We start from the raw sequence: 18955 nt of genomic DNA on the forward strand, positions 1-18955 counted from the left end.
GAACATGATCGTGAAAGTATAATTTAGAATCGAGTAATACACCAAGATCTTTAATAGAATTTTTCTTAATAATACAGACGTTATTAAGAGAATAATTAAATTTTATGGAAGTAGTTTTTCGTGAGTATGAAATGACAAAAGTTTTTGTTTCATTAATTTTCATTCCATTATTGTCAGACCAAAGTTCAATAGAGTTAATATAATAATAATAATAATAATAATAATAATAATAATAATAATAATAATAATAATAATATTTACAAACGTGACATTTAACTGAATGCTTACTTTTTAATCACAGGTGAATTTTTCGAGTCCAGTCAGATCAAAATTTGGACGTATGTTGTCTGAGGATGGTTCACCAATTAGGTCGAGAAATCTAACACAGTCACATCCCAGCGAAAATTCTCTAATGGCACCAACTCCTAGTGAAGATGAGCTGATGGCAAAATTAGAGTGGGATGAAGAGGACCTAACGGAATACCCTGAAGCTGCTCTCGAAAACGAAGACGATATTTCAATAATTGACACTGACAGCAACATGTTGGCTTCAGTAGACACCCTGGAAATGGACCTAGAAGCGGAATTGGGAACTCTAGTTCGCCAGGTTTCCGAGGAACCTGACAAGATGACCTCAAGCCGCAGCTTTACGGCCAGTCCTAATACAGAGAGGTACGTGAACACTTTTTCTCTTATATATGGACTATTATGAAATCATTCAGTAAAAAACCTCGCATTTTTTAATACTCTAATTTTTTCCCTATTTATACAAGGTGCTGAGGAGAGTGCATTTTCAAAAATATACTATCGAAAGTCAAACAGTTTTCGTACTATTAAGCGACAAATTTAGCGTATTTTATAAAAACAAGGCTCTTTCAGTGCTCAGAACTCTGGAACCGTTTACTGCAGAACATTGAATGGGAGCTCATTTTGAAGCTGACATTTGGTAGATTATGTTAAGAAGTAATCCTTATTTTTATTGTATACAGAGAGACAGATAATCTGATTTTACTTACTTTTAGCCTTTTTGCCCATTTGTAAAAATGTAAAAAATATTGAGAAAAACCTTGTATTATTAAGAGGGATTCGGCATTGTTTGCTTAGTGGCTCGGCAATAAGTTTCGAGGGTATTAAATAAATTATATTCACATGCCTGGACTTGAACAGCGCAGTACCGCACAAACTAGCTGAGAGATTAAGATAAGCGAGCATTGGGCGTCATTTTACTCCTGTGGTTATGAAAACTTGTGATAAAGCTAGCCCAGCTATGCGCTACTAGACGAAACATCACGTGTTTATGTCTTCTGGCCTTGCTTGTCTAGGCTAGCTCCCGCCTCACAGTCAGCTGGTTAGTTCACGCGCGTACTATTTATTTTCTTTATTTGATATTTTCAATACCTTCTTATCAACGGTGCACCAGTAAAATATATGTGGTTATTTGTACTTTCAATGCGGAATCTAACCATATATTTTAAAAATATTTTTTCGTGGGCAAAGGCGTCTTAATGAAGAAAAATCTAAATTTCTCCATTTCCATAAAAAGTAACAAAAACTGTTTACATGTCAATATAAACTTTAACTTCTCAGCATCAAAATAAACCATGATTTTGATCACTGGGTGAAAGGGTTTCGGAGCCACAACAGTTTAAAGTTGCTAATTTTATGAATATACGATAAATTTAAATATTTTTAATTTAAACGCTATGAAGTTCTGATGCCTCAAACTTTGCACAAAGCATTGCATCACAGTTGTCAACGGACAGAAAAAGTTTCATTGTATTTAAAAATTGCAAGGTCAATTTTCTCTATATTTCGGTCGATTTGAGATGGAATAGCCCATATGGAAAATTTCCACATATAAAAGTACTTGATATAGGTATGCCATAGCATGAAATTTTTCACAGTCTATACATGTATGGCTCTTGATTTGATTAGGTTGTCTTGATGTTTTACAGTTCATAAGGTGCTTATTTGGAGAATTATTTTTGCTTTTCCAATGGAACGAGTGTTTCACGTGGTTAGGATGGCGGAAGAAAGGGTTCCAAGAAAAGCATTGGAACACAATTTGGGGGAAGAGGGGTAGAGGAAGGCCGAGGAATAGATGGAAGGACGCAGTGCGAGAGGATGCAAGGAGCTTGTTAGGTATAGGAAGTTGGAAAACAAGGGCAAGGAACAGAGAGGAATGGAGGCGAAGGATTGAGGAGGCCAGGGTTCAATTTGGACTGTAACGCCAAGAAAGAAGAAGAATGGAACGAGTGTTAAGGGTGATTTACACGGTGCTAGCACAGTCTAGTATATACAGTCACGAAGCTTAATACTTACTAAATATGCAAACATAGACAGTTGAAATATGCATCCATAGATAGTTGCTCACCACCAGGATCGCTACTATCACCTCATCACAGACTCTTTCCCTAGCAGACCATAAAATGTACCGTATTGTACTTTCGATATCGTGTTCTTTTGAAAAAATTAACACCTTTCTTCCACTATTGAAATATGAAATACATAAGGTTTATATATTATTTTCATAAAATATATATTATATTCTATAAACTCACTTCCTGGATCTTTCGGAAGAAGGATAACTCTAACCTATTTTTCTTACAATTTATAGTAATACAAACGTCTCCTTGTCCCATATTATTATTCAAATTATTGTATTTTAGCCATTTACAGTTATTACAACCGATAACGAACATTTCACAGTTTACATAGCTTTTCACAAAAATGCGAAATACGGCACAGTGAATGCTTTTTCGATCTAGACCAGGCCGTAATGTTTGTTCGGGTTTTCTATTTCATTGTATGGAGCTCAGTGAAATATTATATTATAACTTTATTGCTTATCGTTACAAAGCTTTATTTAGTGTAATGTGTCCATAAGTTCCGTTTAGTTACTTCTTGTTGCATAATATGTTGTAGAAATAATTACAAAACTGTGTTATTTTAATGTGAAGAGAATTTTACATGTTAACATAATCTGTTCACGTCAACATTTCAAGTTTAGAATGGAAGCTATTTTGAGGTTTAATAAAAAAGAATTTATATTGTGATTTCAATTTAGCATATCTACCTTCCTTAATTTTAGACAAAACATTTACCATATGACTCCTATGAAATTAGTGTAGGTACGTACAATTGTGTTGTGTAGTAGATAAATACAATAATTCAGTACTCAATTGTAGTATTAAAATACAGACAAATTGAATGTCTGGGGTATCATACATGACATTATGCTTAATTATAATGTATGTATGCGAATTTAGGAATATAAGTTAAATATAGTAAACATAACCTATAATTTATTTATAATTTTCATATGAATGGCAAGGCATTGGAGATCACTAAATTTAGACAGAAAGGGGCAAGTGGTACAGTAAACATAACCTATAATTTCAACATATCTAAACATCCGTGCGGTGCAATTGAACATTATTGAATCGTACATAAATGAATGTACAAGAATTTCGCAATATTTAATCGAAATAAAGGCAGGTATTACACATACGAACAACGTAATTTTGACACCATAAATAATATTACATCTTAACTCGCAAGTGAATTATGTCTGAAGTGTATCATAATCATTGTTTTAAATTTTATTAATGCAATTACACTACATTTTAGAGAAACATATGTTACTCTTTATGCATTCCAACTACTTTATATGGTTGAAACGCCGCCCTTCGTGATCGGGTTAAGTGAGTTACATGAACTTCCTTACGGCCTGTATTAGATCACGATGGCTGTGGCACAGTCTATTGTTCCTAGTACTCACAGCACTCCAAGCGGCTAGCAACTACCGCGAGAATTGCAAAAAATCATCCCAAGCTTCGTGACTGTATATAGTAGACTGTGGTGCTAGCTTCTTCTGTCACCGCCTTTGTCCTTTCCCAGAGCAAATATCTGGCTACAAAATTCGATACCTAATAAACGTTTACATGGTGCTGGTAAAAAGTAGGAAGTTGTCAGTGTTAAATGTCATGGCGTCAGAAGAGGATGTTATTTGAGTCACTGTTACAGTACCGGTACGCTTTGTGCATGAGTTATTCAAGCCCAAATACGCGATTCTGTAAACAAGTGTGTACGGAAATGGATAGGCAGGAGGTTAACTGATGGGGCATCAGATAATCTGTTTATGGAACTAGCATTGAAGGACCCAATTGCATACCACAAAGTATTTAGGTTGATGTGTGAGAAATTTGAAGAGCTTTTGAAGATATAGTAGAAAAAACCTTGATAGATAAAGTTAGAAGTGTCTTCATAGGTGTGACAGCTTGCTTCAGGCCATGACCGCCTTCACCACATTCTTCCACTGGTCCCTATCTTTTGCTTTCTTTCTCCAAGCGCTAATTCCTAACTCATACAAGTCCGATTCTACATTGTCCATCCATCTCAATGGTGGTCTTCCTCTTTTTCTGATGCCATCTGGGTTATTAAAAGTCAATTTCCTCACTGGATTACTCTCCTCTGTCTGCCACAGATGACCAAGCCATCTGATTCTTATTGATTTGATAGTCTTAATTATGTCTGGTTCTCTGTACAATTGATATAATTCGAAATTATACTTAATTCACCATATACCATTATCATTCGTGGGATCATAAATTCTTCTCAGGACTTTCCTTTCAAAAATCTTAAATTCTCTTCATCCTCCTTGGTGAGTGTCCAGCACTCACTACCATCAATCAAAATTGGTCTAATTAATGTCTTATATAATTTGATCTTTGTCTTAGTACAAAGCAGATGGGATTTCATCTGTCTTTTTAGTGCTGAGTAACTTCTATTTGCAATGATTATTCTGTGCGATAACTCTTTTTGTATTTTATTATCATTTGTGATTAGAGTTCCAAGATATTTAAATTGATTCACGTTTTCAAATTTATACCCATTTACCTCAAAATATGGTGTACTCCTATGTTTTATATTAACCTCCATATATTTTGTCTTATCTTGGTTAATTTGCAGTCCTAATCCTTTGGGCGCCAGATGTAATTTAGTATAGGCTTTCTTAATGCTTTTGTTGTTCATTGATTAAAGTTCTCGTTAACACTTTGTTAAAACCATAAAATTTACTTAGTCTTACGTTAAAAAGTGTTAAAATTGTTAAAAAAAAAGGTATATGCCTTCGACAGACGGCCCGTTTCGACGCTATGTCACGTCATCCTCAGTGTCTCTTGAACCACTGCTGATCTTGACTCTACGATGTGCATTTGTCGATGGTAGGGGTGGTTCAAGAGTGGTTCACCAGTGGTGCAAGAGACACTGAGGATGACATGACATAGTGTCGAAACGGGCTGTCTGTCGAAGGTATATACCTTTTTTTTTTTTTAAAACAATTTTAACACTTTTTAACGTAAGACTAAGTAAATTTTATGGCTTTTGTTGTTCTAGCTCTTATGTCTAGGTCGTCTGCGTATGCTAAAATCTGCGTTGTTCTATTATATATAATCCCTCTGTTATCTAGTCCAGCTTATCTTATAACCCATTCCATCGCCAGATTGAACAATAGACATGCCAAACCATCTCCTTGCCGCAGTCCTGAATTGGTATCAAATAGGGGCGATAACTCCCCTTGTATCTTAACTTGACATTTAGTAGTTCTTAATGTCATAGCAGTGAGCTTAACAAGTTTCTCCGGGATATTAAACTCCTTCATTGCCTGTATTAGTTTTAGCAAAATTAGAAGTGAGAGTATGGATTATGAGGAGGAGGGAATGGGACAACTGTGTTTCGAGGACGGATGAAAATAAAGTTGTTAGAATTGCAAGAGACAGATTGCCTGGAGGAAAGAGAAACCCAGGAAGATCCCGAAAAAATGGAAGGACTCGTATTTCTAAACACGACAGGTTCTAAGCCTCTAACGAAGAAGAAGAATAGGCCCCTGATATGGTAAGTGATCTGTGCCTAAATTAATGATTCATTTAGGCCCTAACTCTGTACGTTATTTTTCTGTATTACTGTATATTCTGCATTACAAGTACCGGTAGTCTATGTTTTCAAATTGTAAACTATGTTATACGAGGCGCATCCAGAAAGTAAGTTTCCCGATTTTTTCCCCTTGAAAGTAAACGTAATTAGCCGTGTCAATTGCACATGTGTAACAGATCTATGACTTATCAATCATATGCCAGCCGGACAGGTCTCGCCTGGTGCCAGTAGCATGGCAACAGTGGTCCGAAATGGATGCTCTTATTCCTTCTCCCGCTGCCTGCGAGGTTCGGTCGGTGATAAAGTTCTTTAATTCACAAAGCATTGCGCCAATTGAAATTCATCGGCAGCTCTGTCGGGTCTATGGGCCGAACATCATGAGTAAGCAGATGGTGCGTCGCTGGTGTAGGCAGTTTTCCGAAGGTCGTGAAAGTGTCCATGATGAAGAGCGCAGTGGGCGACCGTCCCTCATCAATGATGATCGTGTTGAGCTGGTGCGGCAGTGCATCATGGAGAACTGTCGCTTCACGATTACGGAGCTGAGCAGCCATTTTCCGCAGATATCGCGATCTTTGTTGCATGAGATTGTCACTAAGCACCTGCTGTTCAAAAAAGTGTTTGCCAGGTGGCTGCCGAAAAACCTGACACTCAACACAAAATGCAACCTTTAGGAGCAGCACTGACATTTCTGCAAAGGTATCACGATGACGGCGACGAGTTCCTCGACAGGATCGTCACGGGCGATGAGACTTGGATTTCGCACTTCACCCCGGAAACCAAGCAGCAGTCAATGCATTGGCAGCATAGTGGATCTCCGGTCAGGACGAAATTCCAACAGACGCTGTCGGTACGGAAATTGATGTGCATGGTGTTCTGGGACAGGAAGGGCATTCTGCTCATTGACTTCCTTCCAAGAGGTGAAACAGTGAATGCTGACCGTTACTGTGAAACAGTGCGAAAATTGCGACGTGCCATTCAAAACAAGAGGTGTGGAATGCTTACTGCAGGTGTTGTGCTTCTCCATGACAATGCTCATCCACATACGGCTCGGCGCACAGCAGCTGTTTTGACGGAATTTGGCTGGGAGTTGTTTCATCATAGTCCTGATCTTGCTTCCAGCGATTTTCACGTTTTCTTGCACCTCAAGAAATTTCTGTCCTCCGGTGAGCATTTTGGCAACGACAAAGAGCTGAAGACGTCTGTCACACGCTGGTTCCATTCACAGGCGGCAGAGTTCTACGACAGAGGGATACAAAAGTTGATCCCACGATACGACAAGTGTCTCAATTCTTATGGTGGCTATGTTGAAAAATAGCTAAAACACTGCTGTACCTGTTGCCAATAAATATTTTCCTGAAAGTGTGTGTTCTTTTTAAAAAAAAAAAAATAGGGAAACTTACTCTCTGGATGCGCCTCGTATTATAACTAGGGGGCGGATGTTGATGACCTAAAAGTCTACTTAAAATGATCATTAAAATGCCCTTAAACTAATGGAAAAATGACATAAAATTAAAAGAAAATGACATTTAAATATTATTCACTGTACTCGCACCACAACTTATTAAAAATTAGTCACCTTGTTTCACTGGCTGCCTTGCAAATCTCGAAGAAGGAACGTTCTGGAATTTAGCTAAGATAAAGGAAAAGAACATGCAGCAAAATGAAGGTTTTAAGGGAAAACTATAGATTTTAAAGAGGGTTTACAATGTGTTTCAAGTAGGGGTGGTTCATGTCAGTGTCTTCATTCTCTGTCTCCTCATCCTTCCGCGCTTCTCTTTTGTTACCAGATCTTTGAGATGAGGGATTCTTGCAATCTTTGTGTTGATACTGTCTACTACAGTAGACATCCCTTCCGAATCACGTCCTGTCCAGGACACGGTGAAAGTTTCTACCCTTCCAAACATAAATTCTAAAGACACCCTCATACTGACAAAAGAACAGTAGTGGTCATAGGCCTCACTTAAACTAAGCTGTTGTCAAGCATTTTATATTACTTCCGTTGTGTGAAGTGAAGTCTTCAGTGGAACAAGGGATGGACTTTAGAGTCTGTTCCAAACTACAAAACTCAAACTTCACTGTTATTCACTTATTCAGTAGATAATTACTACTGACCTATTTGCTTAGAAAATGATTTAACAGACTTATCAGTAAAGAAGAAAGTAAAATGCATTCCAAATGATCTAAAAGTTCATCAAAGTATTAAAAATGACCAATAAATGCCAAAAAAAATATAAAAAATGACCTATTAGTTCAAAAATGTCAAAAAATACAATATAAGAAATTATTTTTTTACGTTGATATTAACATAGAAAGGATTTCTATATTTATTTTTATTTATTTATTTCATCAATCATTGTTCACGTCATGGCCGATTAGATGATATTAATAGACATCGTCCTAATGTGAAAAATAAGATGACTTTTCATCAACATCTGCCTCCTAATTATTATTAACATCTGTGGTATGTATCATTAGCTAATCTCATTGAATGTAATAATTTTATTATAGTGTACGACTTAACTTTTACCTCAGGTTGAATTATGGTGAAGTGGAGAGAAGACCTGATGGCCTTAACTTCACCCTAATAAATCATTCTAATTCAAATAATTTTATTCCCAGTGGGAAATGATCTATACTGTAGACTTCATAATTTAGAGACAGAGTTGTCTTGATAATCCATTTTGAATCTTGTGTACACTACTTTTAACACTTGAATGTAAGTAATTGATTAACTAGCGGACTTACTCGTGTTAATTATGTAAGTCTGTGCGGCTTACAGCTGTTTCGGTGCCACATCACACCATCCTCAGAGCCTACTAGATCTCGGCGTCATCTCGAACTTCTCTGCCTGTTATGTGGGTGCTACAAAGAACACATTAAGGCAATAACCAGAGGACACAATATATCTACATACGCCGATCACATAACCAATGCTAACCATACATACAATAACATAAATGCGAACATGGAAATCCTACACATACAACCCAAGAACCAAAAACTTTAACACACTAGAACAATACGAAATATACAAACACACTAAAACACACCCCGATCAAATTCTCAACACACAGATCAATTTCAGTACACACACACTATTTGACTCCACTTTTCAACACCTTTCAACAATCAAACGCACCCACATAACAGGCAGAGAAGTTCGAGATGACGCCGAGATCTAGTAGGCTCGGAGGATGGTGTGATGAAGCACCGAAACAGCTGTAAGCCGCACAGACTTACATAATTAACACGAGTAAGTCCGCTAGTTAATCAATTAATTAGAGACAGAGATCGCCAAGAATTTCGATAATATTGTTTAATTTACTTACAGGTCGTCTAAAATGGAAACAAGCAGTGGCTTCGAAAGTGGCAGCAAAATGATGGACTCATGCATATCAATGGCAAGTGATCTGGACACGAATGTCGGTCCACGGGAAAAGACGTGGACATGTTGGAGCTCGGAGGAGTCTGGCTGCATGGAGTGGGATTCTACCATGACACCGATAGTGGGCAGTGGCGAGAGTGAACATGTGCAGCAGTGAGTCCTTTTTAGTGTTGGCTTGCCTCACATAAATTTAGGATATTCGTAAATTGGATCCTTCTTCCTCTATTACATAAGGGTTAGACTTTCAGGACTTCCTTTGGAAACTCTTTTTCTTTTTATATTGGTATGGCCATCTATTCTTCTTCTTCTTTGTTTCTACAGCTGGGTTCCAGCCTTGACCGCCCCAACGATGCTTTTCCATGTCCTTCGATCTAACACCTTTGTTTTCCATCCTCTAACACCTGCTGCTATTATATCCTTCTCCACTTCATCCAGCCATCTTAGCTGAGGTCTCCCTACTTTTCTGGTGCCAAAAGGTATAGTGAGAGTCAATTTCTTGCAAGGATCATTTTCATCCTTCCTACAGATATGGCCCAGCCACCTGACTCTCCTAGGTTTAATTTCTCTGCAAACATCTGGTTCTTTAATAAGTTGGTATAATTCATAGTTATACCTTTTCCTCCAACTGCCCTCATCATTTGCTGGTCCGTATATCGTCCTCAGAACCTTTCTCTCAAATATACTCAGCCTACAATTGTCGGCACTGCCAACTGCCCAGGTTTCAGATCCATAAAGCAGGACTGGTCTTATTAATGTTTTATACAGGGTGTAACAACTTTAATGTTTAGAATTTCTGGAACATGTTCCCTGACACGTTCTACGTTGATTAAACCTAAGATACCTATATCCGAAATTGAGAGGTTACAGAGATAACAGAGCTGGAAAAAATAGAACTTCTTGCAGCTCCAAGCATTATACCGTTTATACAAGGCCTATTTTATGGCATTACTAAGTAGAGATATATAAGAAACATTTGAAAAGCAGTGAATGAAGGAAATTTTACTTTTAAGAGAAATTAAATTAAAATTGTTTAGGTTGTTAAGGAAACGAAACAGACAACAGTTTAAAATAACAGTTGTGAGAAAAATAAACCGTATTGTGACTAGTCTTTTTATTGAGTTTTGACCATTAAAACATGCCTTTTGTGTACACACATAAGGAATACGCCGACAAAGTTTATGTGTATGGACTGTGTAATGGCAGTGCAACAGCAGCTGTTTTGGCATATCAAGCACGGTTCCCAAATCGTAGGATTCCTAGTGCACAGGTATTTTCACGTGCCTATTGGCAAATTTCAAGAAGTACAGTGTTTGGAATCTTAAGGACATTCTTTTTCAACTTTGCACTGCTTCTTTCATACCCACAAGTAGTTGATATTAAAATGTAATATGGTACTAATAAAAATAATGACATAGACATGTCATTTTCGGAAATTGGTGTTACTTCTTTCAGTATTCAGTGATAAAATTAAACTAAAAAATTTAACTTTGGGGGTACAAATACTCCAAACCTATAGAACTTTGGATATAGGTATGTTAGGTTTAATCGATGTAGAACGTGTCAGGGAACATGTTCCAGAAATTCTAAACATTAAAGTTGTTACACCCTGTATAATTTGTACTTAGTGTTGAGGCTGATATCATGTGATCTTAACTGTTTTTGAAGTCCATGATAGCATCTGTTTGCTGTGAGGAGTCTATGTTGGATTTCTGCACTCACATTATTATCTGAGGTAACTAGTGAAGCTAGGTACTTAAATTCGGTGACTTTTTCAAACTTGTATCCTCCTACTTCTAGGTACTCCATTTCTGAGGGATTTATTGATACACGGCCATCTATAGTCAGTCTAAAATACTGACTTATTAGAGAATAACCATTGGCCAGAGCCTCTGATTCTGTATGCAACATTGTATGCTGCATTGTCTTATTACCTTATGCAGAGGTGGTAATCTTATCAGGAATTCAACAACCATTGTAGGGTTAGTTGTCATGGCACATGTAATTCCAATGCAGGCAAATCTCTGTATATGATCCAACAAGGTTTTTCTCCTACACGTCAATGTTCTGGTTCACCATACAAGTGCTGCATATAATAGCATGGGTCATATTTCAGGAATGCAGATTCAATAAAGGATCTTTCGCTGACGTCCTCATATATATTATCCAAAATATGGCTTGGTATGTAGCCGAGCTTCTTTTTCTTGCCATAAAAACCCCTATTGTTCTTCTTTTTTCAGGATTAACATGCAAGTTTTTGGATTCACACCACAACTGCCCAATGTTCAGAGTTCCATTCGTGAGCTAAAATAATGTGCTTATATGAAGGGGAACTGATTATCATGATAGACCTGGATATGTTTTTTTTTAATTTATTTATTACACAAATGTTCCTTAATGAGCTAGGCTACTGCTCTACCCAGGGCAGTGCATGTAAGTTTATAATGTGGTGTTAACCACTACTTTATATAACCATGTTTACTAGCGTAATTGCTCCTTTCTTTTTCTTTTTTTTTTTTTTCAAAATTCGAAAGCAAAAAATCGCGGATGGGGACGAGGCTCTCTATCAAAATATACCTATGACATGTTAAAATCTTTAGGTTTCCATTATTTCATTATTCAGAAGATCTTAATGTAAATTCTACAGTTTCATATATTTTTATGTAATTTTGAAGTACTGTACATTTGAATTTTTACATTTGTGATATACAGTTATGTAATTTGCCTTGACAGTTCTTAAATACAAAAATGTTTCTTTTACATATCACAAATCTATGACATAGGACCTCAGGGCACTTTTATGATTTTCATATACAGCCAATATAATTGATGGATATTTATGGTGGTAGTGTTTATGAAGACCACAACGAAGACAACTACTACTAGTACTACAGAAATCACAGAGCCAGTGCACTTTTTTTGTTTAGAAATACACCAATGCTCACCCTATATATGAAATAGAAAATTAAATTAACATAATTTTGAAGAAGAAGAAGAAGAAGAAGAAGAAGAAGAAGAATAAAACATTTTAAAAAATATGGTACAAGTAACTCAGAAAATATATAGAAACAAGTGAAGGAAAAAAAAAATGTTAAAAAGATCATGGTAACTCTGGACAGTATTAATAATCCGTGGCGCTACAGCCCGTGAAGAGCCTAGACCGACCAGCCGGCTGCTGGCCTCACGCCCACATGCCGAAGCAGAGGTGGACGATCATCCAACCAGAATGGAGGTATTGTGTGGTTAGCACGATGATCCCCCCAGCTGTTATAGCTGGTATTCGCAACTGGATTTCGCTACTATCGTAGCTCCCCAAGTGCATCACGATGCTGGGTGGGCACCAGTCCCATACACTGGCCGAAATTTCATGAGAAAATTTCTTCCCCCATGAGGACTCGAACCAGCACGCATTTCGTAACGCGAGTCCTAGGCAGGATGCATTATACCACGATGCCACGGCGCGGGACCTGGACAGTATTATGTAAATGCAAATAAAAAGCTTATAACAGCAGCTGCCATTTTAAAATAAGTGCAATATGGAGTGGTGGATTTTTAAATTATATGTATTGCTGTATGGATTTTCTCATTGTCAAACTTCCAGAACGGCCCTGAAGTTCACTCAGCCTCCTATCAAATTGAGTACCAAATCTTTCCCAGGGGTAAAAGACAGGCAGAGCGTGGTGCTGATCACATACCTTATTTTAGTGCCGAGACCACTGAAAGCATGGGGCTCTACTTCCATGCCCATGGCATGTGATGGGGACATTTACCTTTACATATTGTTGTATAGAACAAAGTTATTTTAAATTAAAAGTCCATTATTATAGAGATTCTAGTTTGATAAATAAATAAATAATTAAATAATTTATTTCAGTAGATTTTTTCAGGCTAAAACTGTACAGTCAGTATTGACTTGTCTCTTTAATTATTTGACACATTTTGGTAACACGGCAGATGCTGGGATGAAGCAACTGTAACAGCCCAAAGCAGCAGCAATCCAAGCGAACTGTCGTCACCAGGCAGTGAGAACCTTCCATCTGATATGCTTTCTCCTGTGTCTGATTTTGGCAGTTCTGGATTATCTCCTGAAGTGGAGAACATTGGACAACGGACGAATGTGTTCCAGTATGCAGTGCAAGAATGGCAAGGAAAAACAAAGAAAGCAAAAACAATTCTGCAGGTAATTTCTAGTATAGAGCCCACATAAGTTGAATATGAAGTACAATCTGTATGACTGAATGAAAAATTAAAACGTTTATTTTGTAATGCATCAAAAGTGCATCGAGCTGGCTGCAATAACAATGTTAATATGAAAAGCTAGAGATAGAATAGTACATTATGCAACGAGCCTATAATGGTAGTAATTAAGACGCGAGTATGTTTATGAAACGAGCACAAGCGAGTTTCATAATTTTCATACAAGCGTCTTAATTACCATTATAGGCAAGTTTCATACGACTTTTTATGCTCGACCATATTTCTAACTTGAAATTATTCATAAGTATTCATGTTATTCTTATCTGACTGGGGAGCGGAAGTGACCTTGTGCAATATCTCTTAAATTGTGAGATGTGCGCAGACCCGAAAGTATTGATTTTTTTCCGAGGAACAAATGTCATTGACCTTGATATAATCTAGAGAGTAAAATGAACATTAATCCTGATATAACCAGGAAATTGATTTTGACATTGAAAAACGAGATGACAAATTGAATTTATTTGAATATTATTTACAATTAACGCTAATTATTATAGTAACAGAGCATAACCTTCTGCGACAGTATTGGATTTCCAGCCTCCGTGACGTTTCGCTAGTTGTCTTTCGATTGCATATCCGAGAATAATCGATACTTGTGCTTTCATATTGCTACAGTGGTGCTTTCTGATTGTTGGAAAACCTGAACTTTAATGAATAGGTGTACTTTAATGAGGTCCATTAAAGGGCTGCTACCAGGTGTATAATTACTACATTTCGGCATGGTCGAGCATAAAATATGTTAGGAACGAAATCTTTACATTTAGTAATAATTAATCTTATGTCAAGGGGTTATATTATGTTAATAAAGTTCATGATTTCATAACGTTTTGATATTGTAATACTAATATAAACAAAAGTATTACATATTATTTTAAAATTCTTATTAATGCTCTTATTGCACCAAATTTCTGTTTGTATGTTGTTATATTACTTCAAGCAATAGATTACAGTAAGAAACAAATTAATTTGTAAACATGACCTCAGTCACCTCTGACACTACAGTTTTAGATTCAGACCCATAGTGTTCATCATAAATGTTACATGTAAAAAAACACTTTTCACGAAAATGAAATAATAGTACATTATGCAACGAGCCTATAATGATAGTAATTAAGACGCAAGTATGTTTGTTTATGAAACTCGCTTGCACTCGTTTCATAATTTTCATACGAGCGTCTTAATTACCATTATAGGCGAGTTTCATACGACTTTTTATGCCCGACCATATTTCTAACTTGAAATTATTCAGAAGTATTCATTTTATTTGTATCTAACTGAAGAGCAGAACTGACCTTGTGCAATACCTCGTAAATTGTGAGATGTGCGCAGACGCGAAAGTATTGATTTTTTCTGAGGAACAGATCTCCACATTGACCTTGATAGCCTATAACCTACAGAGTAAACCAAATATTAACCTTGATATAACCTTGAAATTAAATTAGACATTGAAAAACGAGATGACAAATTGAATTTATTTGAATATTATTTACAATTAACGCTAATTATTATAGTAACAGAACATAACCTTCTGCGACATTATTGGATTTCCAGCCTCTGTGATGTTTTCCTCGTCTTTCGATTGCATATCCGAGAATAATCGTAAACCTGAACTTTAATGAATAGGTGTACTTTAATGACATGGTCCACATCTGTGGAGTAACGGTCAGCGCATCTGGCTGTGAAACCAGGTGGCCCGGGTTCGAATCCCGGTCGGGGCAACTTACCTGGTTGAGGTTTTTTCTGGGGTTTTCCCTCAACCCAATACGAGCAAATGCTGGGTAACTTTCGGTGCTGGACCCCGGACTCATTTCACCGGCATTATCACCTTCATATCATTAAAATGCTAAATAACCTAGATGTTGATACAGCGTCGTAAAATAACCCAATAAAATAAAAAAAAAATAAAAATTTAATGACATGCATTAAAGGACTGCTACCAGGTGTATAATTACTACATTTCGGCATGGTCGAGCATAATAGTACATTATGCAATGAGCCTATAATGATAGTAATTAAGAAGCGAGTATGTTTCATAGGTTTCATACGAGCTTCTTAATTACCATTATAGGCGAGTTTCATACTTTTTATGCTCGACCATATTTCTAACTTGAAATTATTCAGATGTATACATTTTATTTGTATCTGACAAGATCGGAAGTGACCTTGTTCTAGGTCGTGAATTGTGAGATGTGCGCAGACGCGAAAGTATTGATTTTTTCCTAGGAACAATAATGTCATTGACCTTGATGTAATCCCGTTAAACTTGATATAACCTTGATTATTGAATTCGACATTGAAAAACGAGATGACAAATTGAATTTATTTGAATATTATTTACAATTAACGCTAATTATTATTGTAACAGAACATAACCTTCTGCGACAGTATTGGATTTCCAGCCTCCGTGACTTTTCACTAATTCTCTTTCAATTGCATATCCGAGAATAATCGATACTTGCGGTTTTATAACGGTACAAAGCTGACTTGTCATTAGCAGAACACCTGTAAGCTGAGTTGTCATTGGCTGAACACCTGTACTTTAATGAGTAGGTGTACTTTAATGACATGCATTAAAGGTCTGCTACCAGGTGTATAATTACTACATTTCGGCATGGTCGAGCATAAAAAATTTTAAAGTGCTAGGAAGAGAACTTCATATCGTTAGTTTACAAGCAAAACACATTAAGTAAAAAATATTACTTCTGAGAAAGAGGCATTTAAAAGATCTCGACAAAACTGAATCCTCAAAATATTATTTTTGTAAGTTGTTTCTTTTATGTGTATTTTATTTTCCAGTTCTAAGTTTATACACATACATTATATACATTATGTTCGGCTTTTTCTCAGAGTCAATATTTTTTACTTAATGTGTTTTGCTTGTAAACCGACGATATTAGATATTAATTAATCTTATGTTAAATATTATATAAAAATTCTTTTATCTAGTTAAAGGTGTGAGGAGGTGCACCATCCTTCATGCATATGATATTTTCAATGTTTAAATTTCTTAAAACCAATATAGCATAATTTTGGAGCATATTAAAATAACGTTCACCATTTACTGTAAAAGTTTTTGTCTCCCCATTTTCAACTTGCTGCTGAAAAGCTGTATCGACATTTGTAATAAAATTGAATATACCTGGTACAGTGAAACCTGTTCAAATCGGAACCTGAATAATCCAGAATCCTGTCTATTTCGGAACAGTTTATTGGTCCCGGCGAAATTCGTATGTATTATGTATAATTTTTCCTGAATAAAACGGAAACTGCCCAACGTGGAAACGGAAAATGCCTGCTACTGTTCAAAACGGAAATAATATTTTGGGCACACTGCTTTAATGTAAACTATATTTTGAAACTGCGTGTAATTTCAAGGAATATACGAAATAATGTGTAGGTCACCAAGATAAAAATAAGTTTGCTTTGCAAAATTTTAGAGGGTACGAGGGTGTGTTGGCCTGTCGGTAATAAATTTTATTACCCTGTTGACTAGGCAGACGAGTCCCTTCAAGGCTAGAGCGCAAGTGTAGTGATTTCCTGGTAAAAAAAAAAAGTTGCGTAAAATGTGACATTAACATTAAGTGATGAAGTAAAAGTTATCGAGTTAAAGGAAAATTAGAAACAAAGTCTATGTGAAATAATATTGAAGTACAGTTGTGGAAAACTCAGGTGTGACACTTTAAAGATAAAGATCATAATGAGTGAGCGGCTTGTGGCCAATATTGGTGAAATAAAAGGAACCATAAAGCAACTGTTTGTGTGGAAATAAATGAACTGTTGTGAGAGTGGGTTCTTCATGATCTTTCGAAGAACATGTCAGTTTCTGGATCTATTCTGCAACTGGCAAAGAAATTAGATAAGCCTGAATTCAAGGCTTCTAATGGATGGCTTCCAGTCCAGTTAATTAATAATGTACAATGATATACAGCACAATATTATAATATAATGTTAGATATTAAATTGAATGAGATTAGTAAACATTAATGTTTAATGACTAATGAGTGAGTTACGATAATATTTATACAGAAAATCAGATTTTAATCAAAATGATTCACCAACGGAATAAGCGACAGAAAGCTGATTTAATATGAATAGTGTTAAACGGAATACTTTGTACTTCTTGCAGTTTGCGGCATGTCATTTTGTTTTTCTTGTATAAGAATGATAAAATATTCCATTTTAATTTCACATCTGAATAATACGGAAACCTGTCCACAATGGAAAAAAAATTAGGACCATGTCCCTTCCGTCTTGAACAGGTTTTACTGTACAAGTATGCAGAAGTAATATAATTCCTTTCCACAAATAGGAAGTGATAAAACGCACTTTTACTTAAATTAATTCATTAAAAAAATGTAATTACAACAGAACAATTAGAAAAAAAAACAAAGTCGTTGTCATGCTGATGCAAAAAGTCTCATTTCTTATGTAATAAGCCAGTGCCAGAATTTTTAAGATTGTATAAAAATTATAGCAATTTAAGTTACTGTAACTTTTACTCTCGAAAAACCTATATATTTCCATTTAAACTACCAAACTTTGTTATTGTTCGCTGCAATACTTTTGTAAAGATAATAATTTGTTTTAACTGCAGGGTTATTCAGAAATTCCTTCACAGTTGGGTCTACAACATCTTCGTCGTATTCGTGGGGATAACTACTGTGGGGTACGTGCTGCCATCTTCCAAGCCCTGGCCCAGGGACTGCCTGTTCCCAACGGTGCAAAAACCTTCCAGTGCCTCTCCCATGCTCTAAACAGTGAAGGTTGTGGGTGGTTGCAAGATTGGACGTTCGCTGGTCGTTTGCCTTATCAGGGCAACAATGTATTGCACGGAATGGAAGCTTGTCTTCACAAACTAGACAATGTGGTAAGTGCGCCTTGAGATGTGAATAGAGAGACAAGAACGTCTTGCCCAGCATATTAATATGCATTTGTGTGCATAGGCATCACTTTTGTCATCGACAAATGGAGATCGTGAAGAGACACTGGCTTCGTTGCTCAATTCTGATCCTTCGTTGGACCTGCACGTTATGGAGGCTGTGAAACTACACATGTTGCAGTGTGCAATGGAACTCCATCGAGAAAACACTAGCGGATCTGATGATGTGCCTCTGTTTGCAATACTCATGTTTGCACGGGATACTTCTGAGACACCGAAAGATCTCATGAACAACCACCTGCGGGAAGTTGGAAACTCTGGAGGACTAGAACAGGTAACATGCTTTGTTTCATTGTACACATTTACTTTATTAGTAAATAGATTCATTACATATCATGTGACTTGAGAAATATGATCATGGAAGGGCTCAATTATGAAAAATTGAGATGCTATAGTCGCGATGCTGTTATTCCCGTCGTGGCTCCTCCTCTTTGCTTACGTCT

General features: G+C 36.5%; 1 protein-coding gene across 5 annotated transcripts in view; it reads left to right on the forward strand.

Moving 5' to 3' along the window:
• The window catches only part of LOC138708143 (serine-rich adhesin for platelets-like), a 220709-nt gene that overhangs the window by 166484 nt on the left and 35270 nt on the right, over positions 1-18955 (forward strand). For 4 of the 5 annotated variants that reach the window (XM_069838373.1, XM_069838372.1, XM_069838369.1 and 1 more), the window contains 5 exons: positions 302-672; positions 9266-9472; positions 13271-13496; positions 18168-18440; positions 18517-18786. In XM_069838373.1, coding sequence (XP_069694474.1) covers positions 302-672; positions 9266-9472; positions 13271-13496; positions 18168-18440; positions 18517-18786 — 1347 coding nt within the window. The remainder of the gene's footprint in view (positions 1-301; positions 673-9265; positions 9473-13270; positions 13497-18167; positions 18441-18516; positions 18787-18955) is intronic. The other variant, XM_069838371.1, reaches the window with a different exon arrangement.

The sequence above is a fragment of the Periplaneta americana genome, chromosome 10, assembly GCF_040183065.1.
Source record: "Periplaneta americana isolate PAMFEO1 chromosome 10, P.americana_PAMFEO1_priV1, whole genome shotgun sequence".
In the NCBI taxonomy this organism is placed as follows: Eukaryota; Metazoa; Arthropoda; class Insecta; order Blattodea; family Blattidae; genus Periplaneta; species Periplaneta americana.